Below are 20,021 nucleotides of genomic sequence, written 5' to 3'. Positions count from 1 at the left end.
ACCATAAATCGGGTCAATGGATCAACAAATCGATGGTTCCATTCCAACCCTTGCGAAGCAGGTCCCTCCGCTAGTATTATATTACACTATATATAAGTGTTAATATATATAATAGGAATTTTATTATATAATATAATATAAATTATAAAAGAAATTAAAAAAATAAGTTTATAAATATACATTTAAGAATGACTAGCGCATGAGTGGCTTCCAGCCGAGCCGAAGCGAATATCTAGCTATTCCAAATCGGCTCGCCTTAAATATTTGTACAGCATTTGTTCATTAGCATTGAGGAATTGTCTAGTAGACATGCACCTAACAAGCCCACTTCTCTAACTGGGCTCTTTGATCCCCAGGCCGGGTCATTCGGGTATTTGGGTAATCAAACTCACAGACTCGCACTGGGTTTGTTGGTCATTTGCAACAAAGCGGGGAAACTCTTCTCTGCGAGGGAGGAGAGAACGGAAGAGGAGATCGCCCGGTGACTGAATTTATAAATGAACGCATCAAACGTATAGGTTTTGAATCCGAATTCTAAATTGTAATCCACTCAAATCGAATCGAGAGCGTGGTAACAGAAAAATCTGACGGAAATCGAAGCTAGAGCGGGAGAGAAGAAGACGACATGCTGCCCACCGTCTCGAAAGGGCGGACGCACTCTAACGTGCGCCAGAATCCTGTGTTCCCTCAGTACCTCCGACGAATTGTCAAGGTTGTATTCTGATCCCTTAATCTATATTCCTCATTTCCCCCTAATTCCGTGGATCTCGTGTTCGATGAATTTTTTTTTTCCCCTTGTTCCCGTTATTTTCCAATTCAGTTTAGTCAAGATTCGATTCCTTTCTCATAACTGTGGACTTGTTCGACTTAACTGAGAGCTGCCCCTTGATCCGTTTGGGATGGTTGCTGATATGGGGGTGGGAGGATTTAATCGGCTAGTTTCAATATTCTACTAGATTGTAGTAAAGAGTGATTTTAGTTGTGTCCAGAATGGTTTGAGATTTCATTGATACGACTCGGCAGTTTTGAGATTTGTTTGTGGGTCGTCCGGAGTATTTCCTATTTGAGGGCGTAGCTGAATTTTGGCTTGACATTTTTTTAACGAAAAGAGAAAGTGGGACACTCTGCAAATTCCAGTGGAGATGAATTTGGGCGGTGCGCTTATTTCTTTGTGCGGATCAATGCAACGGATTTTTGTTTTTGATAAATGCAACGGAATTGTGACGGATGTTTTTTAGAATATACGACCTTACCCCCTTTTCTCGAGGCCTTGGCTATATACCTGCACCACAACCATGGGATCATCAGTTCGATACTTGGTGTCTATTTTATAGTGTAGAAAAATAATATAAAAGGCCTCTTCTATCAATGAAGAAGTTCAATAGAAAAGTATTTGGCCGACTATCATGAACTGGAATATGGACTGTCAACATTTGGTAGATGAGAAGGAAAAACGCTGAGGAGATATCTGGTCTTGATTTTGCAGAAGAAAAGCCATGCTTATTACTTGATGGGATGGGAAGCTAACCAATGCCAAGGTGTTTTGGCCTCCCTAAGTAGGTCTGCAAGTGATGTTACCCAATTTGAAAAGTTTCCACTACGTTAGCCTTGGGTTAGGGTTTAGACCTATTGAATATTTGTCAAATTTCCAACCCAACCTGACCCAAGTTGCATCCCTATCCCTAAGTAAATGATTCTTTGGCTATAAAAAATGTTTAACTCAGTAAATTTAATAAGGAAACATGGAATAAACTAAAAATCTGTAAGAGATATAAGGTATTTAGGCCTACGCTGCGTGCCTAGAACCAAATTTGCTAACTATGTACTGTCAAATTAGACTTTACTGGCAGCACAAATTGGAAGGAGCAAACTGAATAATATATACTTCTAATACTTGAATAGAACTACTGAATTTGAGTTAAAGCAATCTATTAGTACTCTATTGGTGATAAGGGTCTGGGATTGCTTTACGTTGACTAGACTGGTGGCAAGCCCAGGCCAAGGATATTTGCCTTTATCTTCATATGTCTTCTTCATTGAAGTATTTGAGTTTTACAGCTTTTTATGACATCTGACACTCATTGAAGTATTTGGAATTGTAACTTGATGTTCACTTGCTGAATGCTGGCTTTATTCTGTCACTTAAGATTATTATTATTTTAATGTTTTGAGCAGTCAAAATGGAATATTGCATATTTTAGCATTGGAAATTCATTTTAAAGTACATGTTTCCTATTATAGAAACTGAATGTTTGTTTGTGAATATGTTAAAAACTAAATTCTTAAATGAGTGACATGTGATTTGTTCTTCTCTAGTTCTGGTTGATACTGTTAGTTCGTTATAACTAACTTAAAATATCATTTTCTTCCTTTGCAGTGGGAACAAATGGATATTGAATATACTTTCTGGCAGATGTTTCATCTCTGCACCTCACCAAAAGTTGTGTATGTATATATACTTCTCCGTTCATGATAAACAATAGTATCAAAAGAAAATGTTTTCTTTGACTGGATCCAAAGATCAGCCAACTTGCTGGCTGAAAGTTTGGACTTTGGCAAGGGAGGGCATAAACCCCATCTCTAGCAGGATATTTTGCTAAGGAATTATTAGTCTTCCTAATCCATCTGAATAAGGGATTCAGCCTGCTTGTAATAATTCAGCTTCCCTTATTTCATGCCTATAGGCCCATGGAAGCCCCCTTCACTTCCATCCTAGACTGACTCAAAGAGCAACAAAGCTTTAGTTCTTGCAGTACAGAAAGTAGACCCACTCTGATTCAATTCCCAACACCTATAGGCCTCAAGTTTGCCAAGATAACTTTTCAATTGTGATTTCTTACTTCTTCCTAACCTCTGGAATTCCCGAATTACTAATGTGATAGCCATCAAATTTCAGTTTTAGAGCTCCTCTAGATGGTGACACCCAATCCATGGAGATAATAGGTTTTCTTTTAGAATGGGCAGCTGATGCTTGCCAGTTCTTGATATTGTCATCTGTGTCTGTGCTCAAATCTTTAAACTCTTCTTGTCTTGTCCCAATGAACCACCCACTGTTTCCTTATATCAGGCTTCTGGTTTTTCCATTGGTCACCAATCAATTTATCCCTTTACTTGTTTTTGAAAGGTGATATTTCATTAATAAGAAAATGACAGACAAGGAGAGGTTCCCTCAAATACAATTGAGAAGAAGCAAAAGCACTAAGGATCAAATTTTATAGCAAAGTTTTCTTTCCAAATGAAGCTGCCCCAATGACTATAGAAATGATTCCACTTCAGACCCCAAGAGAGACTGTCAATGGAGACCCATTTAACCAGCAACCTTTCTATTTTGCCATAAATCCTCTCCACCGTCATCGACTGGTTCTGAAAGTCCTGCTATCTCTTTCTTTCCAGACAACCCAACTTATAGATAAAGGGGCCAGCTTCCATAAAACTTTACCTGTTTAAGACAGACCCCCAGCCTCCAAGAAGATAACATGGTTTCCAGACCTAGGGTTCCACCCAATTGGCACCAAAAAGCTTCAAAACATGAGTCCAAGCTGCATGAGAAAAATTGCAATAAATAAGTGTATGCTGAGCATTCTCTTCTGCTACCCCACAGACTGCAAACGTTTATAAGAATCATTCCTTTGGATTGTAGGACATCAATAGTTTGAATCCTGCCTGCTACCCACAAAAAGAAGATCACTTTAGATGGAACTCTTTGCTTCGAAATCCAGTGTAAAGAGTTCAGATTTTTCACTCGACCAACCCATGCTGTCCTCCCTTGAAGGCTGAGGTTTAGTCATTTCCAAAAGTTGCATCAGATAATAAGGCTTCTACATTCCAATCATCAATTTATTCCTTTACAGTAAAAAGAAAAATAGCATGGGGAGAGAATTGAACATAGATAGTGCAAACATATAAATCACTCACATAAAGAAATCAATTAAGCCAAAGTATTAGCATGATATTTTAACATAAATATTTTGTTACTGGTAATGGATATCCATTACCATTAGAAATGCAAAATGTACAAGAGGTACACACAGAGGAGGAAAAGCCATGGATAAAGCACAAACAACCGTGCACCTCTACTCCTGAAAAGAGGCTAAAGCACCTCTCACATGCACACAATTCTAGTTGTTAATCTCTTGAGGTATTTGTTCCCTCTCCCCTCCCAGTGCCTGAAGAGAAGAAAATAATGTGGTTGTGTCAATGCTGTCTTAACTGCTTAAGCATTTTGTTTTTGCCTCCTAAAGTTAGTGGACTATTGTTTTCCCCAGAGAATCATAAAAAATGCTATGCCAATTTTGGTTTTGCTCAAGATTCTAATGCAGTAGTCTGAATCATGGTTGGAAAACTCAGACTTGGCTGAGATGCCTATGAACTCACTCTTTAGGTCCCTATGTCAAAAAGTAAGATCACTTGGTTAGGTTAAAAAATGACCAGACTTGGCCTAAATTACTCTAAATCTTCTTCCATTACAATGAATTAAGCAAGCCGTCCAGATTGAACTGACCTTGGGGTGAGGTTAAAATTATCTAAAAATCTTCTATACTATTTCAACTTCAAAACCCTAATAACTTCCTATCTCTCATATATGAGAGATTTTGTAGCAACCTTGAAAAGCTACTCAAAAGTCTTGAACCTTTGTGAGATCTGATATGCCCTTTGACTGGTTCATCTATTTTTTCCATCAAAAGAGACTAAAAAATAGAATACTGAAACCAATATGATTAAAATAAAATAGTCATGGAAGTACATGAACCTTTTTCAATTGGCACTACCCTTTAATTTATTCTCTGCCATCACTGTCCTTTTTCTGTTTAAATCTCACCTTGTTGGTTGTTACTGTTCCTCTTTTGTGGTTCTTTATGGTAAAATGAACTTGGTAAAACCCTGAGGTTTTTCTAAACTACTTAATTATACCTTGTGGTTTCTAAAACAACTAAAATATACTATGTCAAAGCATTAAATCATTGAGATTAACGGAATTAAAGGTTGGTTTATTACAAAGGTAGGTTGTGGATAAGATCGTTGATTTATGCCAAACACAGTGAATGTGGGCATTGTCTGATCTCTTGGTTTTAAGCCCATAAAAGCAGAGTTCTCAGAATTTAAGCATCATCATACAGAACACTATAACATAGTGAATGGTGGGATCTACCATGAATCTCATCGGTGGTGCAAAGTGGTGACCCACTATACACTAGCACTAGGTAGCAAGCAGTTTTCCCGATTTCCCTCCAGAAAAGAAAAAAAAAGTTTTTAGAAAAAGAAGATCCATTTAACCCTAAATCCAGATAACTCTTGTCCATTTCTACAAGATGTCGGCATTCTTTGTCAATCTGACATATTCAACCCATGGGTCCTAATCAGAAGATTCACTTTTTATGCACATCATTTGATTGAAATTTCAGGGTTCTACTGAATGAACATTTGAGATTGAGGATCATATATTTCATTGGCCAAGGTTGTCATATACTACCTTAGTTGTATAGGTGCTAGAAGTCAAAAGGCATGTTTTGAAAATTTGAGAAATGGGCAAGGACACTTTTGAGCATCAAAAGGCAAAGGGCAAACAGCCCAAAACGTTTCATTAATGGAGGGCCTATTTGTGTCAAGTGGGGCCACCTGACAGGGTATATTTAAGTTGTTTTGGAAACAACAGGGTATATTTAAGTAGTTCCATGAAGCCACAGGGTATCTATAAGTAATTAGTCCAAACTAAAAACTTTCATTTTTCCTTGCATCTACTTCCTTCTATGTGTGTATGTGCTCAACTAAAAGATATTTTCATAAAGTTAAAAAAGCAAAGACATGAGTAATATATTGGTGCTTAGCTTCCAGCTCTTCTTGTCATGGAAATAGTGTTTGATATTTGATGTTCAGAATCACACATTGTGGTGAAGATACATTTACATGCAAGATATATATTAAATTTTACCTGGTTACTTGATAAAAAACCTTCAGTTGCTGTAACTGGCGAGGTTCATTAGTTGAGTCATCTTTTTGAAGGCTGGATAAGGCAGACCTGAGCCCCAAGTTTCCAATAATGGTCTGAAGTTATTTCTTCTACATCAATTTTAAACTTCCCAATCCCAAAATTAAATGCATGAGACTTTAAGGCTGCTTTGGCTTTGGTAGAAAATAAGTGAGATACAGAAAATCAGAGGGAAAGTTCTTAAGAAATTTCAAACAATTCTTTAAGAACTTTCCCTTAACTTTCTGTTTCCCTATTTTTTCTGTCAAACAAAACATAGCCTAAGTGGCATCCTGTGATAGCCAGTTAGTTAATTATCCGTTTTTTATTGGTAACTGCTAAGCTTTATTAGATCATTAAAAGAATGAAACAGGTGGAAAATGCCTTACATCACCGATTATAGGCTGGCAACATGACACCTATCCATGAATTCATCAAATACAATTACACTTGTTCCAAAAATAAATTTCCCTTTTTCATCCCTTGCTTAGCGAAAGAATCATCCAAAGCATTTGTTCATCTTTGTACCCATGGAAAGCTTGCATTTAATTCCTTGTCCAAGTAACTTCCCTCGTAGTGTTCTGGTATTGGCATCGTCCTTGAGTGCAACCTTTCAACCAAGAGATCACCTCCTCTGTGTCTCCTTCCACTATTATATTCCTTAAATTTATTGCTCTCCCAGTCTCAAGCCTGTAATACTGTTGGCATTGTATCCCTCAGTGAGTCTTCATTATCTGATTGGCCCGAAATAAATCACAAGAGTGACACAATTCTGATCACTAAAAGCTCCTATACCTGAAAGCCCAGGATTACCAATGCTGCATCCGTCAAAGTTCATTTTATCACATTATCACTTGGCATCTAGAAGAAGATGAAGATTGATAAAAAAAAAATCTAGAAGAAGATGAAGAGACTATCAACTCCAACCCTCTATAGATGTTCTCCAAAGAGAATGGTGGAAAAGAGATCCAAAGTTGATAATAGGGTGGCTGAAGGAACCAGAAACAGTGAGTTGGAAGTACAACGAGTCTATGAAAAAGTTCAAATGGCTAGTTAGAGACATGACTGTTCTTGTGAAATGGGAAAGGCGGTCTGCAAATGGAATGGCTGATTATTTTGCGAAGATGGGAGTGTTTAAGTCTGAACTGTTCTTGGCTCGGTTGTAATTTGGGTCATTGTAGAATGGGGTCACACCTCGCGTCCCTATTGGGATAGTTTGTCTTCTAAATCTTGATGTAATCCCTCTTTATTAATAAAATGCTATCATCTATCAAAAAAAAAAAAAAAAAGAGATCCAAAGTTTTCATCCAATGCACCACTCTGATACAACCTATGATAAAGTTTTTACTGGCATTGATTATTTAAATAGTGTAAGATTAAAAACAACCCTTCCTGGAAAAAGGGAAGAATTTACTTAAACATTTATTATAGATTTTAATTATTTTCTAAGTTTCTAACATAAAATATACCTAGAAGACCAATTGTCATTCCATGTAGCAAATATAGGCTAATGGCATTTTGAAGAATGCAGGCAAGTGAAATTGTGTTGTCTCACCAGAATATGGATTTCATATAGTACCTAAATGTCTTTTTAAGAGAATATGCAAATATTGTTGAAAGTTATCTAAATATTTTCTGTCATTTGCATGTGGAACTGAAAAATGGAGCATGATACAGCTATCAGCACACTAAGTACCACAAGCGTAAGTCACCTTTTATGCATTTTCTATTTGCTATAATGTTGTCAATGATCTGGTTGATGTTCTGAAGCTTTAAGTGGTATCTTCCTATTATGATATTTGGTGCATTTTACTAGCATATTCTTCTTCTGCTGTGTGCTTTTGGTTGTAGTTGTATACATTTTTATATGCGTCATTGATTTGAGAATACATTCTTCTCAGAAAATTATGGTTGGACTGTAAAATTGGTTGCATTTGTAATTAAAGACACACAGTAACCCCCAGAGCAGTGCAGCAATGATATTGAAATTCATATATGGATACAAGCTGTTGTCCTTTTCTTTAAATGAAAAGGCACAGTAAGCCATCATGCTCAGATGGATGTTCCCTTGTAGGCTGGATCTATCTGCTTATTTGAGATGGGAGATATCTTCAGAGGTAGTGGAGGTGAAGTTACCCTTGTGCACTTTGGTCCTATTGAAGAGGGGAATTCAGCTCCAGTGGACTTTCTTCTCCCTTCAGGGTTATATTGGCTTTTCAATGGGTTTTGTGTGCTTCATGGTAGAGGGTAATTACTAGATTGTTATTAGTTGATGACTGGATCCTTTGAGGTTGAGTCACCTTATCATAGAGGCAAGATCCCTGTCTTTGAGGCTAAAGCACGTATTCTGCTAGATCTGGAGATCTGCCTACTTGGCTTCCAATAGCTAGCCAGAGGGTGTAGAGAGACTTCTTGTATCGGTGCTAGGGGCTTTCTTGTGTGTTTGCTTAGTTTTGTTCCCCCCCCCCCCCCCCCCCTCCCCCATTTCACATACATACTTATATCTTTGGTCATTGTTAGTGATAAAAAAACCACTTAAACAATATTTTATAGTTTTGCTATTTTGGTTTCTTTTTCCGTTTTCAGCATCTCTCTTGTTAGAGTTCCTTACAGTTTCTGTCAAAATTTCAGACCAAACCTGTTTTATTATTTGTTTAGTTCAGGTTTTAGACTTTTGCAAGTAACATTTATATCTTGCATCAGACTTGATTTGATATATTTTGTTCATCAAGCAAATTAAAATAATTTTTAATGAAATCAGTTGTATCTTGGGCTCAACTGTAACCTAACTTTAGTGTTTGTGGAGAGTTGAGAGATTTTATCTCTGCTCCTTTGTAATTTGTCTCTTTTTATTAATGAAAATTTCAGTTGTTGATCAAGTTATTTTTAATGTTCTTTAAGTTATATTTTCATCATCTTGGAGTACTTTTATTGAAAAAGATTGACAAGTGGAAGTATGAAGAGAAGTCGGGGAGGAATGGAGATATATACCCAACAAATCATGTGAGAAGATTTTTACACAATACGAAACTATATTCTTACCTGCACTCTTGAAACAACAAAATATTCATGGAGTTGGCTGGTTCTTGAATCTCTTCAGCAATGTAGAATTCATACGTCCAAAACTGCATTTAATTACCATTAACATAAGCCCCTATCTACCATAACTTACCTTACAGATAACCTTTGTTCTCTAATTACTAATCAGAAAAGAAAAATTATTAATGTATGTGTGTATGATATTATAGTACTAAAGTGGCCCCAAAGACAGAAGACTCTTTACAGTGTACCTCTACACCCAAGACATCATACTGATTATAAATAGGGGTACATTTGGGTACCTTATTTGAAGAATTTGCAGCGCATTGAGCTCTGGCCCTTTATAAATTTTAACAAATGTTCAAACCAGTCCCACCCAAGTTGCATCCCTAATTATATGACAACATCCCTTACTCTTAAGACCTTTGAATTCATTGAGAGCTAGAGACCTATGACCTATCTACCAAGAAACCTTCCACATTGGAACAAAGACGTGCCAAAGGTGTCTCCATGCTGTCAAAAATCCTTCGGTTTCTTTCTTTCCGAATAGCCCCCCCCAAAAAAAAAACAAAAGGGACCAAAATCCAAATAATGGAACCCCCAGATCCCACTGAAAGCAAGGCCAAGAAAGAATCATTTCCATCATAGAATGGGGGTAGGACCAAGAAATATGAAGCAACAAGCAGAAGACTCCCCAAATGAAAGATAAAAGTGATTCATTGGTTTTTCTTAGATGATTATTAGCGAGCACCTTGTCCAGAAAGGGCAGCCACATAAAAGCCTCAGCTTGAGGGTGGGAGTGAGGGGAACACCTTCACAAGTGAGAATTTACTCTTAATTGGGATATTTTACTTTTTTCCTTTGTCACTCATGAAGGAAAACTGAAATTTTCACTTTACTAGAATCTTATTTCATGATTGATCTTGATATGCGAATAATTTACTACTCATATTTGTGAGGGTGTTACTTTCTCAGAGTTACCCAGATATCCCAATGAACATCTATGAGAACTTTAACTTTACCTCATCTCCCTCTGCAGTAGTCCCTGTAGCCATAATATCTTGGTAATAAGGGTATGACCCCTTTCTTCCTTGGAATTTCCATCATCAATTCCTTGGACATGGTAGAAGTTAAAAGCTGATTTTTTATTTATTTTTTTGATTCCTTTAAGTTCAATGCTGATTAGACACATCTTATTTGTTGGCAGTTGTCACAATGGTGGCAATATGAAGGAACATGTTGTTCAAATATTCTTTTGTTGTTTTCTTCTCATACCTACAACTACAAGATTTTTTCTCCTTTGTCTGGGCAATTGGCATGTAGAGAGGTTGTATATATAATATTCTAAACCTATTTCAGTTAGAGTTGCTACTTGAGAATTGAGATTTCTCCAAGTCCTGTTTCCTGATGTTTATGCAACAATTGCAAAAGCACAGGAACTTTCTTTCATTCTTATGGTAAATAGCTGAGTTAGAATTTGGTCTTATTTTTTGTTTCAGAAACAAAAAACCAATGGGCACGAGATGATCCTGCTTTTGTTGTAATCTGCAGTCTCCTTTTGGTAGTTGCAACTTCGGCTTATTGTGCTGCGTAAGTTTCTCATATGCTTGCTTCTCATGGATCTTCATCATAAAAGTACATATTTTTCACTTATTGTTTATAAAATCTTGTTTATTTTTCTGAGATCACAAAATGATAAAAGAAGTAAATGAGTCTTTGCACATTGATATTATTTTTAGTAAGGGAAAATTCCCGATTAGTACCCTGTACTTTGGGTCTAGTGTCACATTGGTCCCAAAACTTTAAAATGTGACAATTCAGTACCTGAACTCTCAAAATGTGTCAGTCCAGTACCTACCATTAACCAGCCATTAAGTGGCATTTGAAAAAGACACAAATGCCCTTCAAGTGTCATCTAATTTTCTTTATCAACCATCCAAACGTTGACAAAAAATTAACAGTCCCAAATCCTTGCCTCTTCTATTCAAGAAAGTTGGGGTCAAGTCTTAGTGGCCATTCTGGTGACCTCAACATTCTTGAATAAAAGAAGCAAGGATTTGGGATTGTTAAATTTTTGTTAACGTTTGGATGATTGATCAAGAAAATTAGATGACACTCGAAGGGCATTTGTGTCTTTTTCAAATGACACTTAATGGCTGGTTAATGATAGGTACTTGATTGACACGTTTTGAAAGTTCAGGTATTGAATTGTCGCATTTTAAAGTTCGGGGACCAAAATGTCACTAGACCCAAAGTACAGGGTACTAATCGGGAATTTTCCCTTTTAGTAATTGATGAAGTGACAAGTATAATTTGTTATTTAAGAGGTAACCTGTTTAGATCATTAATGTGTGTACTTTTAGCCCATTTTTAATCATATTTATTTTACTTCACATTTTTCAATAAAGGCCATACATTTCTATTGTTCCCCACTCACCATACTGGTTTCCTCCTTTTTATATAAAAGAACATTTTTTTTTCTGATAAATTATGAAAGAACAAAAATTTCCTTTCTCTGTTCCTTTGAAACTAAAGCTTTATTTGTTACTTATCCTCTTTTCCATTTTTATAATTATTATTGTTCTTTTAATTTCTTCTTCAAATCACTTTTTTTCTGTTTTTTTTTATTTATTTTTTATTTTGTAGTTATTTTTGAATGCCATTTTGTTGATGATGTATCACATCTTTACATTGCTTGCCACATCATTTTCACTTTGTGCATTGCTTCCAATTTGTTGGATCATTTCCCATTTATCATTGTGTTTGTTTTTTATTAACATGATGTCCAAATTGTTTTGCAAAATATTTCCATAATAAATAACTTTCTCTTTTCAAATGTGTTTCCTGGGAAACAAGAAACTATTATTATCACTGCCAACCTGACACAACCCTCCCTTATCTGGGCTTGGGACCGGCAACATAGGACAAGCTCACAATGGTGGATTTGGGACAAGGCTTAGATAATGATCATAAACTAATAGGATGTTAAGTTATGGACAAAACCCATTTCACCAGTTCACATTTCATGGCCAAATTCTTTCTGTCAAAATTGTGTTACCTCTAGGGTTTATTTTAGATTTTACAAAATTGCTTTCTTTCCCATAAAATATGCATTGCTCTGTCATATCAACTCTAATTTTTGTTTTGCTTTTTATTCATTTCAGATATGATCACAGTATGGCACATGCTATTTTTACTGTTATTTCAGTATTGATTTTTCATTTCTTGGTAACTGGAGTAGTTCTGGCTACAAGTTGCTGGTAAGCCTCAAAATCTAAAAATAGAGTATAATATACTTGCTTAATGTTTAATATTACTCAATGGTCAACACAAAATAAATTACATCAGTCGACTCTCCTTTGTCATGGTTATCTATCTGCATATATTGGTTTAATTCTTGACTTATTGTTAGTGCATAACTGTACTCAAGGATGGATGGATTGCATGCCTATTATCTTGCAGGTTTCTCACAAATTCTTATCTTCGTGAAGAGGCTCCAAACAGCCATGTGGTTGAACAACGGGTTGAATGGCAAGTCATGAAACTTTGACTTTATTTCTCAATCAGAAAACATACTAGTTATGGGAGCTCAATTAATGCTCCACAAGATACAGAATTTATTTGCCTTGTTTATTTAAGTAATTATTCTCTTAGGGTCATCCGCGGGCCTGATACAATCTCAGATATGAAAGTGACATTGTTGAAACCTGGCTGATAAGGATCAGAAAACACGATGAAGCAAATTAAGCACATATTGGTCCATTTAGTTTTATCTGTTATTGTATTTATCTGCCTACATTTGATTTTTATGTGAAAAAGGATACATTTATATTTGCTAATGAACTGAGTTTAACATTGATTTCTCTTTGCTGATCCCCTCCCCAAAACGGAATGAAGGCTGTATGCATTTGATGTGCACTGCAACTCTTTCTTTCCACTGTTCATCATGCTATATGGTAATTTTTATACTTACCTTGGAATGCTGCTAATATAATTGACTTTTATTACATGGCATCAAGATTTACTGATATATCTTTCTGGTTTTGCTAGTGATTCATTATTTTCTGTCACCTCTATTGGTGGCACATGGTTTCATTCCGCTGTTGCTATCAAATTTGCTTTTCATGGTGGCCATCTCCTATTATCATTACCTCAACTTTTTAGGATATGATGGTAAACTTAAAGTCACTATTTTCCTTTTCATACTTCCGTATATGGATGAGAATATGGGGGTGGAAGCAACTATTTACCTGTATCTGCTACACATGGCACACTTAGGTGTTGCATGCTTCATGTCAGTACCATGAGTCAGTCAAGTAGATCATAGTCCAAAAAACTCAGTAGATACTCCAAATCTTTTGATTTAATGAAAAACTGTCAGAAAGGTCATTAAAGGTTTTGGAATATCCTGTTCCTAGAGTTTTGGTTGTCTCAGATATAATTGGAAAACCACACTGGATTTTGGATCTTGACTGGCATGTGGCATGTGTAATTGATGCAGAGGGTAGTCTTCCTTTCCTCAAATATTCCTTTTTTTTTTTTTTTTTTTCTTGAGTGTTCAACATTGAAAAAATTTGAATTCTGGTTTTCAGATTTCATGAGTAATATTTTAACTATGCTCTTTATTGGAATTGCTTACAGTACTGCCCTTTTTGGATAAGACCACCTTCTTCTTGTATCCTATTGGTCTCGTCTTCATCATTTCTCTTCTATGTAAGTGTATATGATATTTGATAAATATACTTCTGATGGAGGCATGACTGCAAGGAATTAATTTGTTACTCTTGCTTTGCAGTGATTCTGAGTGGCTTCAACCCTACAAGATATGTTATGAATATTTACTTCAGTTAGAGGCTTTGATTTGCTTGAGTCTTAACATTGCCTGTGAGCACACGGTGCAAGGTGACACACTAATTCAAGACTGGCATGAAGACAGCTTCAACAAATGCTTTATTACTTGCTTCTTATAGGACAGGGTTGCCTAAATTGTGTAACAGTTATTCGTTTTACCTTTCGTGTGGAGCTATTACAATTCAGTGAGACTGGAAGAGGTGCAGAACAAGTCAGGATGCTGCAAATCGTTTTTGGGGAAGAGAACGCATTAGGCCTGGTCGAAGTAACTCTTCTCAAGTTTTGATATTTGCATGCTGTCTTCATTTCTAAGTCGAGCTAGCTCTGAACTAAATCTGAGAACGGAAGAAAGTATGAACACGTAAGTTTCAGGTGCCATCAAATCTCTCTTGCTGGAGAGATCTCAATGATTGCCAGTTTTTCTGTGGCAAAATGCAAGTATCTTTATATTGTTGAACGGCTATTGACACTACTTTTTCGTTGCTCTGTAAATCAAATGAAAATCGGATCTAGACAACTTCAAATTGCATGTCTTCCAACAAAAATCAAATGAACCTTTTTCTTATATTGGAGTCTCTACCCGCGTAAAGCATGCAGAAGCAGAAATTCGAATAAAGATATCCAGAGCATAACTCGAAAATTTTCTAGAAATATGGAAGTGCGCAGGGATATAGCCATGAATAAACATCTTCATTCAACGGGGCGCAGCGTAGGAGCTTGCAGTTGAGTTGTAGAGCCAACGAACCTCACAAGTCGTAAGTGCATGTCATAAACTCAAAAAACACGTTCTCATTCTTCCAATGGCGGATGTCACTTCTGTTAGACCCTGATGCTCGTTTTTAATCTGATGATTTGAAGAGATACTCATTAATCGGTGAGAAGTGGGATACTCTTCCGAGTACTGTCCGTGATTGTGAGTTTTGTGGCTGTCAAAATTGACACAACAAAATGAAATTGCATATTTTTCTACTTTGAGCAGCAAAGTTAATTCACGTATCAGCAAAGTAGAAGTTTGGCTTTCACTCTGTCATGTTCTAATAAACTTTTCACTCTCTATCAACTGTAATTTTGTTATTGATGCACACAATCAGGATTTAACAGTTTCTTTAGGGATGTGATTTCCATTGTTAAGCAGGTAATGCTGATCGGTATCCGGGTGCAATATTGCCCTTAGGATCCGAGCTCATATTTACTTGTTACTAGTATGCATTGTTTCAAAAACTGATTTGAAAATGGAGTCGCTTTGGCACTGGTTAGTGGTTACCAGGTCAAATGGTCCAACCGTCTGGACTGAACCCCAGTCAGATGGTTTTGGGGTCCAAAGCCGGACCTGGAGCTATGATGATTCCTGGGTTAACTGGCTCAAGGTCTGATCTGGTTTTCAAAACCATGATAATATGAGACACGGTTTACTCGCATAGTTTCAGTCATGCATTAGAAACATCTCCCCATTAAAGACAACATACAAGGAAAGTAGATGTTCCCAACAATGTTTTATAAACTGACCTGGAGGCTGGACCACTTTTGCCTCTAGGTTGTGGATCACCAGTTTGATTGTTTGGGTCAAATGGGTCAAACCGTGCCACATCAAGTCATCAATATATATAATAGATTGGCATTAACATGATGCTATTATATTCAAAGTTCAAAATATCAATATGCCCAATACGCTGGTAGGGGTATATCGGACGAACTGATACTGCACTTTTGTACTTTTTTTAAATTCTTTTCGCAACCAATTCAGGGGGGCCGGTTTACATCTCCACCCCCTGAAGCAGTCAGACTCCCGGTATACCCATTGTAAGGGCATATCGGAGGGGTCCTGAAATAATATGTATGTATTGGCCAATACATGTCAATACTTTGAACCTTGATTATATTATATGACCGTTTTATCTGCTAAATGGCAAAACATAACCCCCCACCCCCCCACCCCCCACCAAAAGAAGCCTCAAGAATTAAGAGTGGATCCCGATTCAGCTTCGTCACTTCGTTATTTTATTTGATGAGCAAGGAAGAGCCACTACATGAGCAATGAGTTTCAGACACCGTACATGTTGCTTTATAGCATTGGACCTATAAACCGACTCAATTTCAAGAATGATCCTATGCCTGGCTTCGAAACGCTATCCTAAACTCATTGCTCATGTGGTTTTGCCGAATCAAATTATATCCAACATGCAGTTGTCTTGGGTTCATGCAACTGAAAAACTTTAACAACGTATTTTAAAATCTGTCAGGCAACTATAAACTGCAAAAGACCTCATCCATAACTTGACCAGAAACTCCCAAAATTACAACAATTACAGAAAAAAGGGGACCTTGACGAGAAAGTCCAAACATGTACAAATACAACAATTATCGCTGATAGAATACACTAAACTTGGCTGCTTTATCAACAACAAATGAACCATCTTCCCAGAGAGCTCTAAGTCCTAAGAGAAATATGCAGACATATTAATGAGATCTCTTTACTTATGCCTTTTGCAGTTCGATGGTAGTATTGGTACACAGTCGACTATGTTGTCATGCTGAGTCAGTCATTTTGTTCTCCACTTCCTTCAATACCTTTTGGGCCATCGTAAGTAGAAAGAAAGAAGGCACTTTGATTCTTTTGCAGGAATCTGTATGACAAATATGGTTTTGTTAAAGATGGAAAAACTAGTTGAAACTTGTTTGTTTGCAGAAGCACAAAACAAGTCAAAGAACTAAGCGGTATATTTTATTTGTTATTCAAGATAAAAGACAACTGCCTCGCCAGCAAAGCCAATATTGTTTTTGCTGGTGAGGCAGTTGACTTCGTTTTGAAAAACATAACCCTACTAATCAGAGAAAACTACCTAAATTAACATCAGATTCTTCCTAAAGTATCTTCACGTAAAAAAAAAAAAAGGAAAAAGAGGAGAAAAAAGATAGGGATATACTTGAGAAAATCAAGCAATTTCTGCTGCAACCGTGTCATTGTCTCCTCCTCGATGCTTGCATAGGCCAACAATTCAGGCAACTTTACTGTAAAAATCAAAATCTAGTTGAACATTACCAAACCTTGAAAATTATCAGCATAAAAGGGAAGTTTTTGTGGAATACCATGGATGCTGAATAAAACTAAGATGTGGATATTCAAACAAATGCCATCTTGAATGCCTAACTTATAAGATTTTTAAAGGTTACACCTTGGATAGGCTTTAAGGTGAGGCTTATTTTAAGTAGTCTGACTAACCTGGCTTGTTGCTATGTTTTGGTGAATTGACCTTGAGTTTGATGTTGAATATATACTACACTATAGGGTGTATCTATGACGTTTACAGTTTAAAAAGTGCTTATGTTGGACTTCAATGTACTAGGGTACGACCATTGTATAAATAACACGATACTCTGAAACAGTTGATCTAATAGACTACTGAATATTTTATTTCTTTCAGATTTTTTTGATCAATTATTTCTTTCTTTCTTTCTTTCAGAATTTAAACTAGTATAAATATTAATTTTTCTTTTGTTTCTTTTTTAAAAATGATGCCTTGTATTGTTCAGCTGTGCACTTTTTTCTTTGCACTTCAGGCTTTAGGAACACCCATTTCACCAATTTGCCTGGTTAACCAATCATTTTTAAGCTACTTTCATGCACCTATATTGTGGAACTAAGCTTGTAAAATTTGTTTTTTGCTTAAGTTAGGCTTTTACAGCTGTATGGGATTGAATCTTACCTTTTGCTTTCTTTGGGGCTAGATGTCATGTACATAGCTTCCAACTAAGAATCTTCCTCTTTAGGATGTGAGGAGGATCCACAAATTATTCCAATGCTGAAAAAATTAAAGTTTCTACTGGGAACCACTCTATTGGCCTGATACAAGGATGGTGAAGAACTTGGGGGGGGGGGGGGGGGCGTCTTTAAATAACTTTGAAACGTGAAGGATTTCCGTTTCTTTCTTGGTTATTACAATGGTCACAAAAAGGAAATAAATTATTTTTTCGACTTAGAGAGATAGCAGAAGCCATTGTCATTGTAATAGGGCGTAGTGTATGCACAAGATTAAGCAAGTAAAGAAGTTAAATAAGATGCTCTATTAATCATGCATTAGAAAAGGAACGATATAAACAGAGGGAATAGAACATCTATATGAAAACTATATTAAACATACATGCATGTGCATATAACAGTTAGTGAGTAGTTCAGGGGATAAAACAAGTCACTTGGGTATCCATATAACACTATCTGCATTGGTTGTATAAACTGAATGTTGATGGCTGCAGCATAGGTAATCTGGGGCCATTGGGCAATGGAGTCTTTTGAAATGAGTATGGAAACATAATAGCTTTGCATTCAGGATCAAAATGTCAAAGTGACTCTCTATTAGGCCAAATTGAGTAATATTACCGTTCTCAGCCCTTGTAGAACAGCAAACAACATCAGACGCATTTCAGACAGGATAAAATGATGTTAATGACCTCATTATTGTCATCGATTTAAGAATAATAATAATATTATCTTTTACTTAAATAAATAATAACAGTTAGAAATATATTTATTTAATAACAATAATATTATTATTAGTATTGAATGATAATAATAATGTTTATTAATATTTATAGTAATAAGAATATTTAATAGGGTTCGACTATGATATGGAAAAATAACTGACCAATAAACTGAAATCAGAAAACGTCGGAGCAAATAAGGTGTTATTTATCAAAATTCATGGGTGAGTTTTGATTGGTCAAAACTCTTTCCATATCATATCTTTTCCGCATCATAGATTTTCCCTATTTGATAATACGTTTATTAATAATTAAAATGTTATTATTTATTATTAATTAACTAATTAATTATTTAAACAAATCATAATATTTGTTTATCAATAGAATACCATTTTATTTAATATACTTTTTTAAATTATTTTCATTATTTATAATATTATCAATCACTTTATAAGGGTAAAACAATAAACTTCACAGTTTCAGATGTTAGAGAATTGCTCCAACTTAAATGATCTTATCTTTTTAGAGCCTTTAAAAAGCAGAAAATCATTTCTACTTCTTTTCAGATTTCAAACCCAAATCATAGCTTTTTGACTTTTCAGACATCAGACTCCAGATTTATCAAACGCCAGGTGATAGTGGGATGGCTGAGTAGAAATCCAGGACCATGGAGGCCTAGACACATGTGACGAGAAATCAAATTCCTAGAAATAGAATTGGAGGCAGCCTTTAGATATAGATCCAGAGGTCTAAATGAATAGGAACCGGTTCTATTGGGCATGATTATAAAATGTATTTAAGATGAAAGGTGAAGGGATAGGTGACATGGCCAGCCTACCTCAGGGTTTGCTGTTATACATATCTTTTCTCTTGATCATTAACAAAATTCTAATTTCATTTGATAAAAAACTAATCTACGTTGGGAATTGTTGAATATACCAAAGAGTCGCAGAAGATGTTCAGCACCATATACAGTAGAAGGTGATGTGTTATCTACAACTGCTTCATGATATTGTTGGCGCTCTTTTTTGTACAAGAGCAACACAGGTAATGCTTTGTCAAAGTAACAACGTAACCCCTTCAGAATCTCTCCAATTGATTCAGCTATCCTATATCCACAAAAAAAAAAAAAAAAAGAGAGAGAGAAACAAAATATAACAAAGCAGAACTATCATCATATAAATATAAATATGTTTACGGAAATGTATCATATATCCTTAACAACAAATAGGTAGAAAAAGGTTATCTTGATGCATGACTAATTCTATAGTGCATGGCCAAAACAGACGGATAGAATTTTAATGAAAGACCATAGCCAAATTACAAGTGCTAATGAGATCAACAAATCAAGAGTGCAAAAAACTTCATAGATAAAAAATGCTTAGAGATGCTGACAATTATTCACTTCTGTTTGCACAAGTGTTACAAATTAAAAAATTGCGGTTATTTGTAATCTTAAGCAACACCCATAATGGAAGCAAAGCTTAGAAAATTACAGGTAACTCAAAATAGTAAAAAAAAAAAAAAAAATCAAATGGAAACATTTCAACTAAGTGCCCATTTGGGAGGGCTTTCATGCATCGGCTTCTGGCTTTGCAAGGTAGGCCTCACCAGGACAGCCTATAAGCTATGTCTGGTGCAAACCTGGAGAGCCGAAAATGACTGCCCAAAAGCCAAAAACATGGTTTTC

At 35.9% G+C, this 20,021-nt stretch overlaps 2 protein-coding genes across 3 annotated transcripts in view; one reads left to right on the top strand and one right to left on the bottom strand.

Moving 5' to 3' along the window:
- The first annotated feature begins 258 nt into the window (after nt 1–258).
- Nucleotides 259–14,420, top strand: LOC148850239 (UNC-50 family protein). 2 transcript variants are annotated; one of them, XR_016099124.1, is made up of 11 exons: nt 259–712; nt 2,378–2,445; nt 7,643–7,668; nt 10,504–10,594; nt 12,169–12,264; nt 12,467–12,535; nt 12,902–12,960; nt 13,055–13,177; nt 13,646–13,717; nt 13,800–13,906; nt 14,002–14,420. XR_016099124.1 is itself a non-coding variant. In XM_088944282.1 (10 exons), the coding sequence occupies exons 1-10, from the start codon at nt 626–628 to the stop codon at nt 13,853–13,855; spliced, it is 747 nt and encodes a 248-aa protein (XP_088800408.1). In that variant the 5' UTR covers nt 259–625; the 3' UTR covers nt 13,856–14,420. The 2 variants fall into 2 exon arrangements, 1 of the variants encoding a protein (XP_088800408.1); XM_088944282.1 differs by having other exon boundaries at nt 13,800–14,420.
- Nucleotides 14,421–16,044: 1,624 nt separating this feature from the next.
- LOC148850238 (MRG family protein) overlaps nt 16,045–20,021 on the bottom strand; it is a 44,734-nt gene continuing 40,757 nt past the window's right edge. The window contains exons 9-11 of the mRNA XM_088944587.1: nt 19,271–19,440; nt 16,780–16,864; nt 16,045–16,479 (exon numbers count right to left, since the gene is read on the bottom strand). Of these exons, the coding sequence (XP_088800713.1) occupies nt 16,392–16,479; nt 16,780–16,864; nt 19,271–19,440 (343 nt within the window). The 3' untranslated portion in view covers nt 16,045–16,391. The remainder of the gene's footprint in view (nt 16,480–16,779; nt 16,865–19,270; nt 19,441–20,021) is intronic.

Source organism: Nelumbo lutea, chromosome 5, assembly GCF_056320005.1.
Source record: "Nelumbo lutea isolate HS-2025 chromosome 5, American lotus-T2T, whole genome shotgun sequence".
NCBI lineage: Eukaryota > Viridiplantae > Streptophyta > Magnoliopsida > Proteales > Nelumbonaceae > Nelumbo > Nelumbo lutea.
The sequence above is the reverse complement of the archived record's forward strand: the minus strand, read 5'-3'. Positions and strand labels throughout refer to the sequence as shown.

Excerpts from the sequence above, each read along its gene's own strand:
- LOC148850239 (XM_088944282.1), top strand. The coding sequence starts at position 626 with ATGCTGCCCACCGTCTCGAAAGGGCGGACGCACTCTAACGTGCGCCAG. Across the intron at positions 7,669-10,503 it reads GCACACTAAGTACCACAAGC|AAACAAAAAACCAATGGGCA; the intron begins GTAAGTCACCTT and ends TTTTTGTTTCAG. Across the intron at positions 10,595-12,168 it reads ACTTCGGCTTATTGTGCTGC|ATATGATCACAGTATGGCAC; the intron begins GTAAGTTTCTCA and ends TATTCATTTCAG.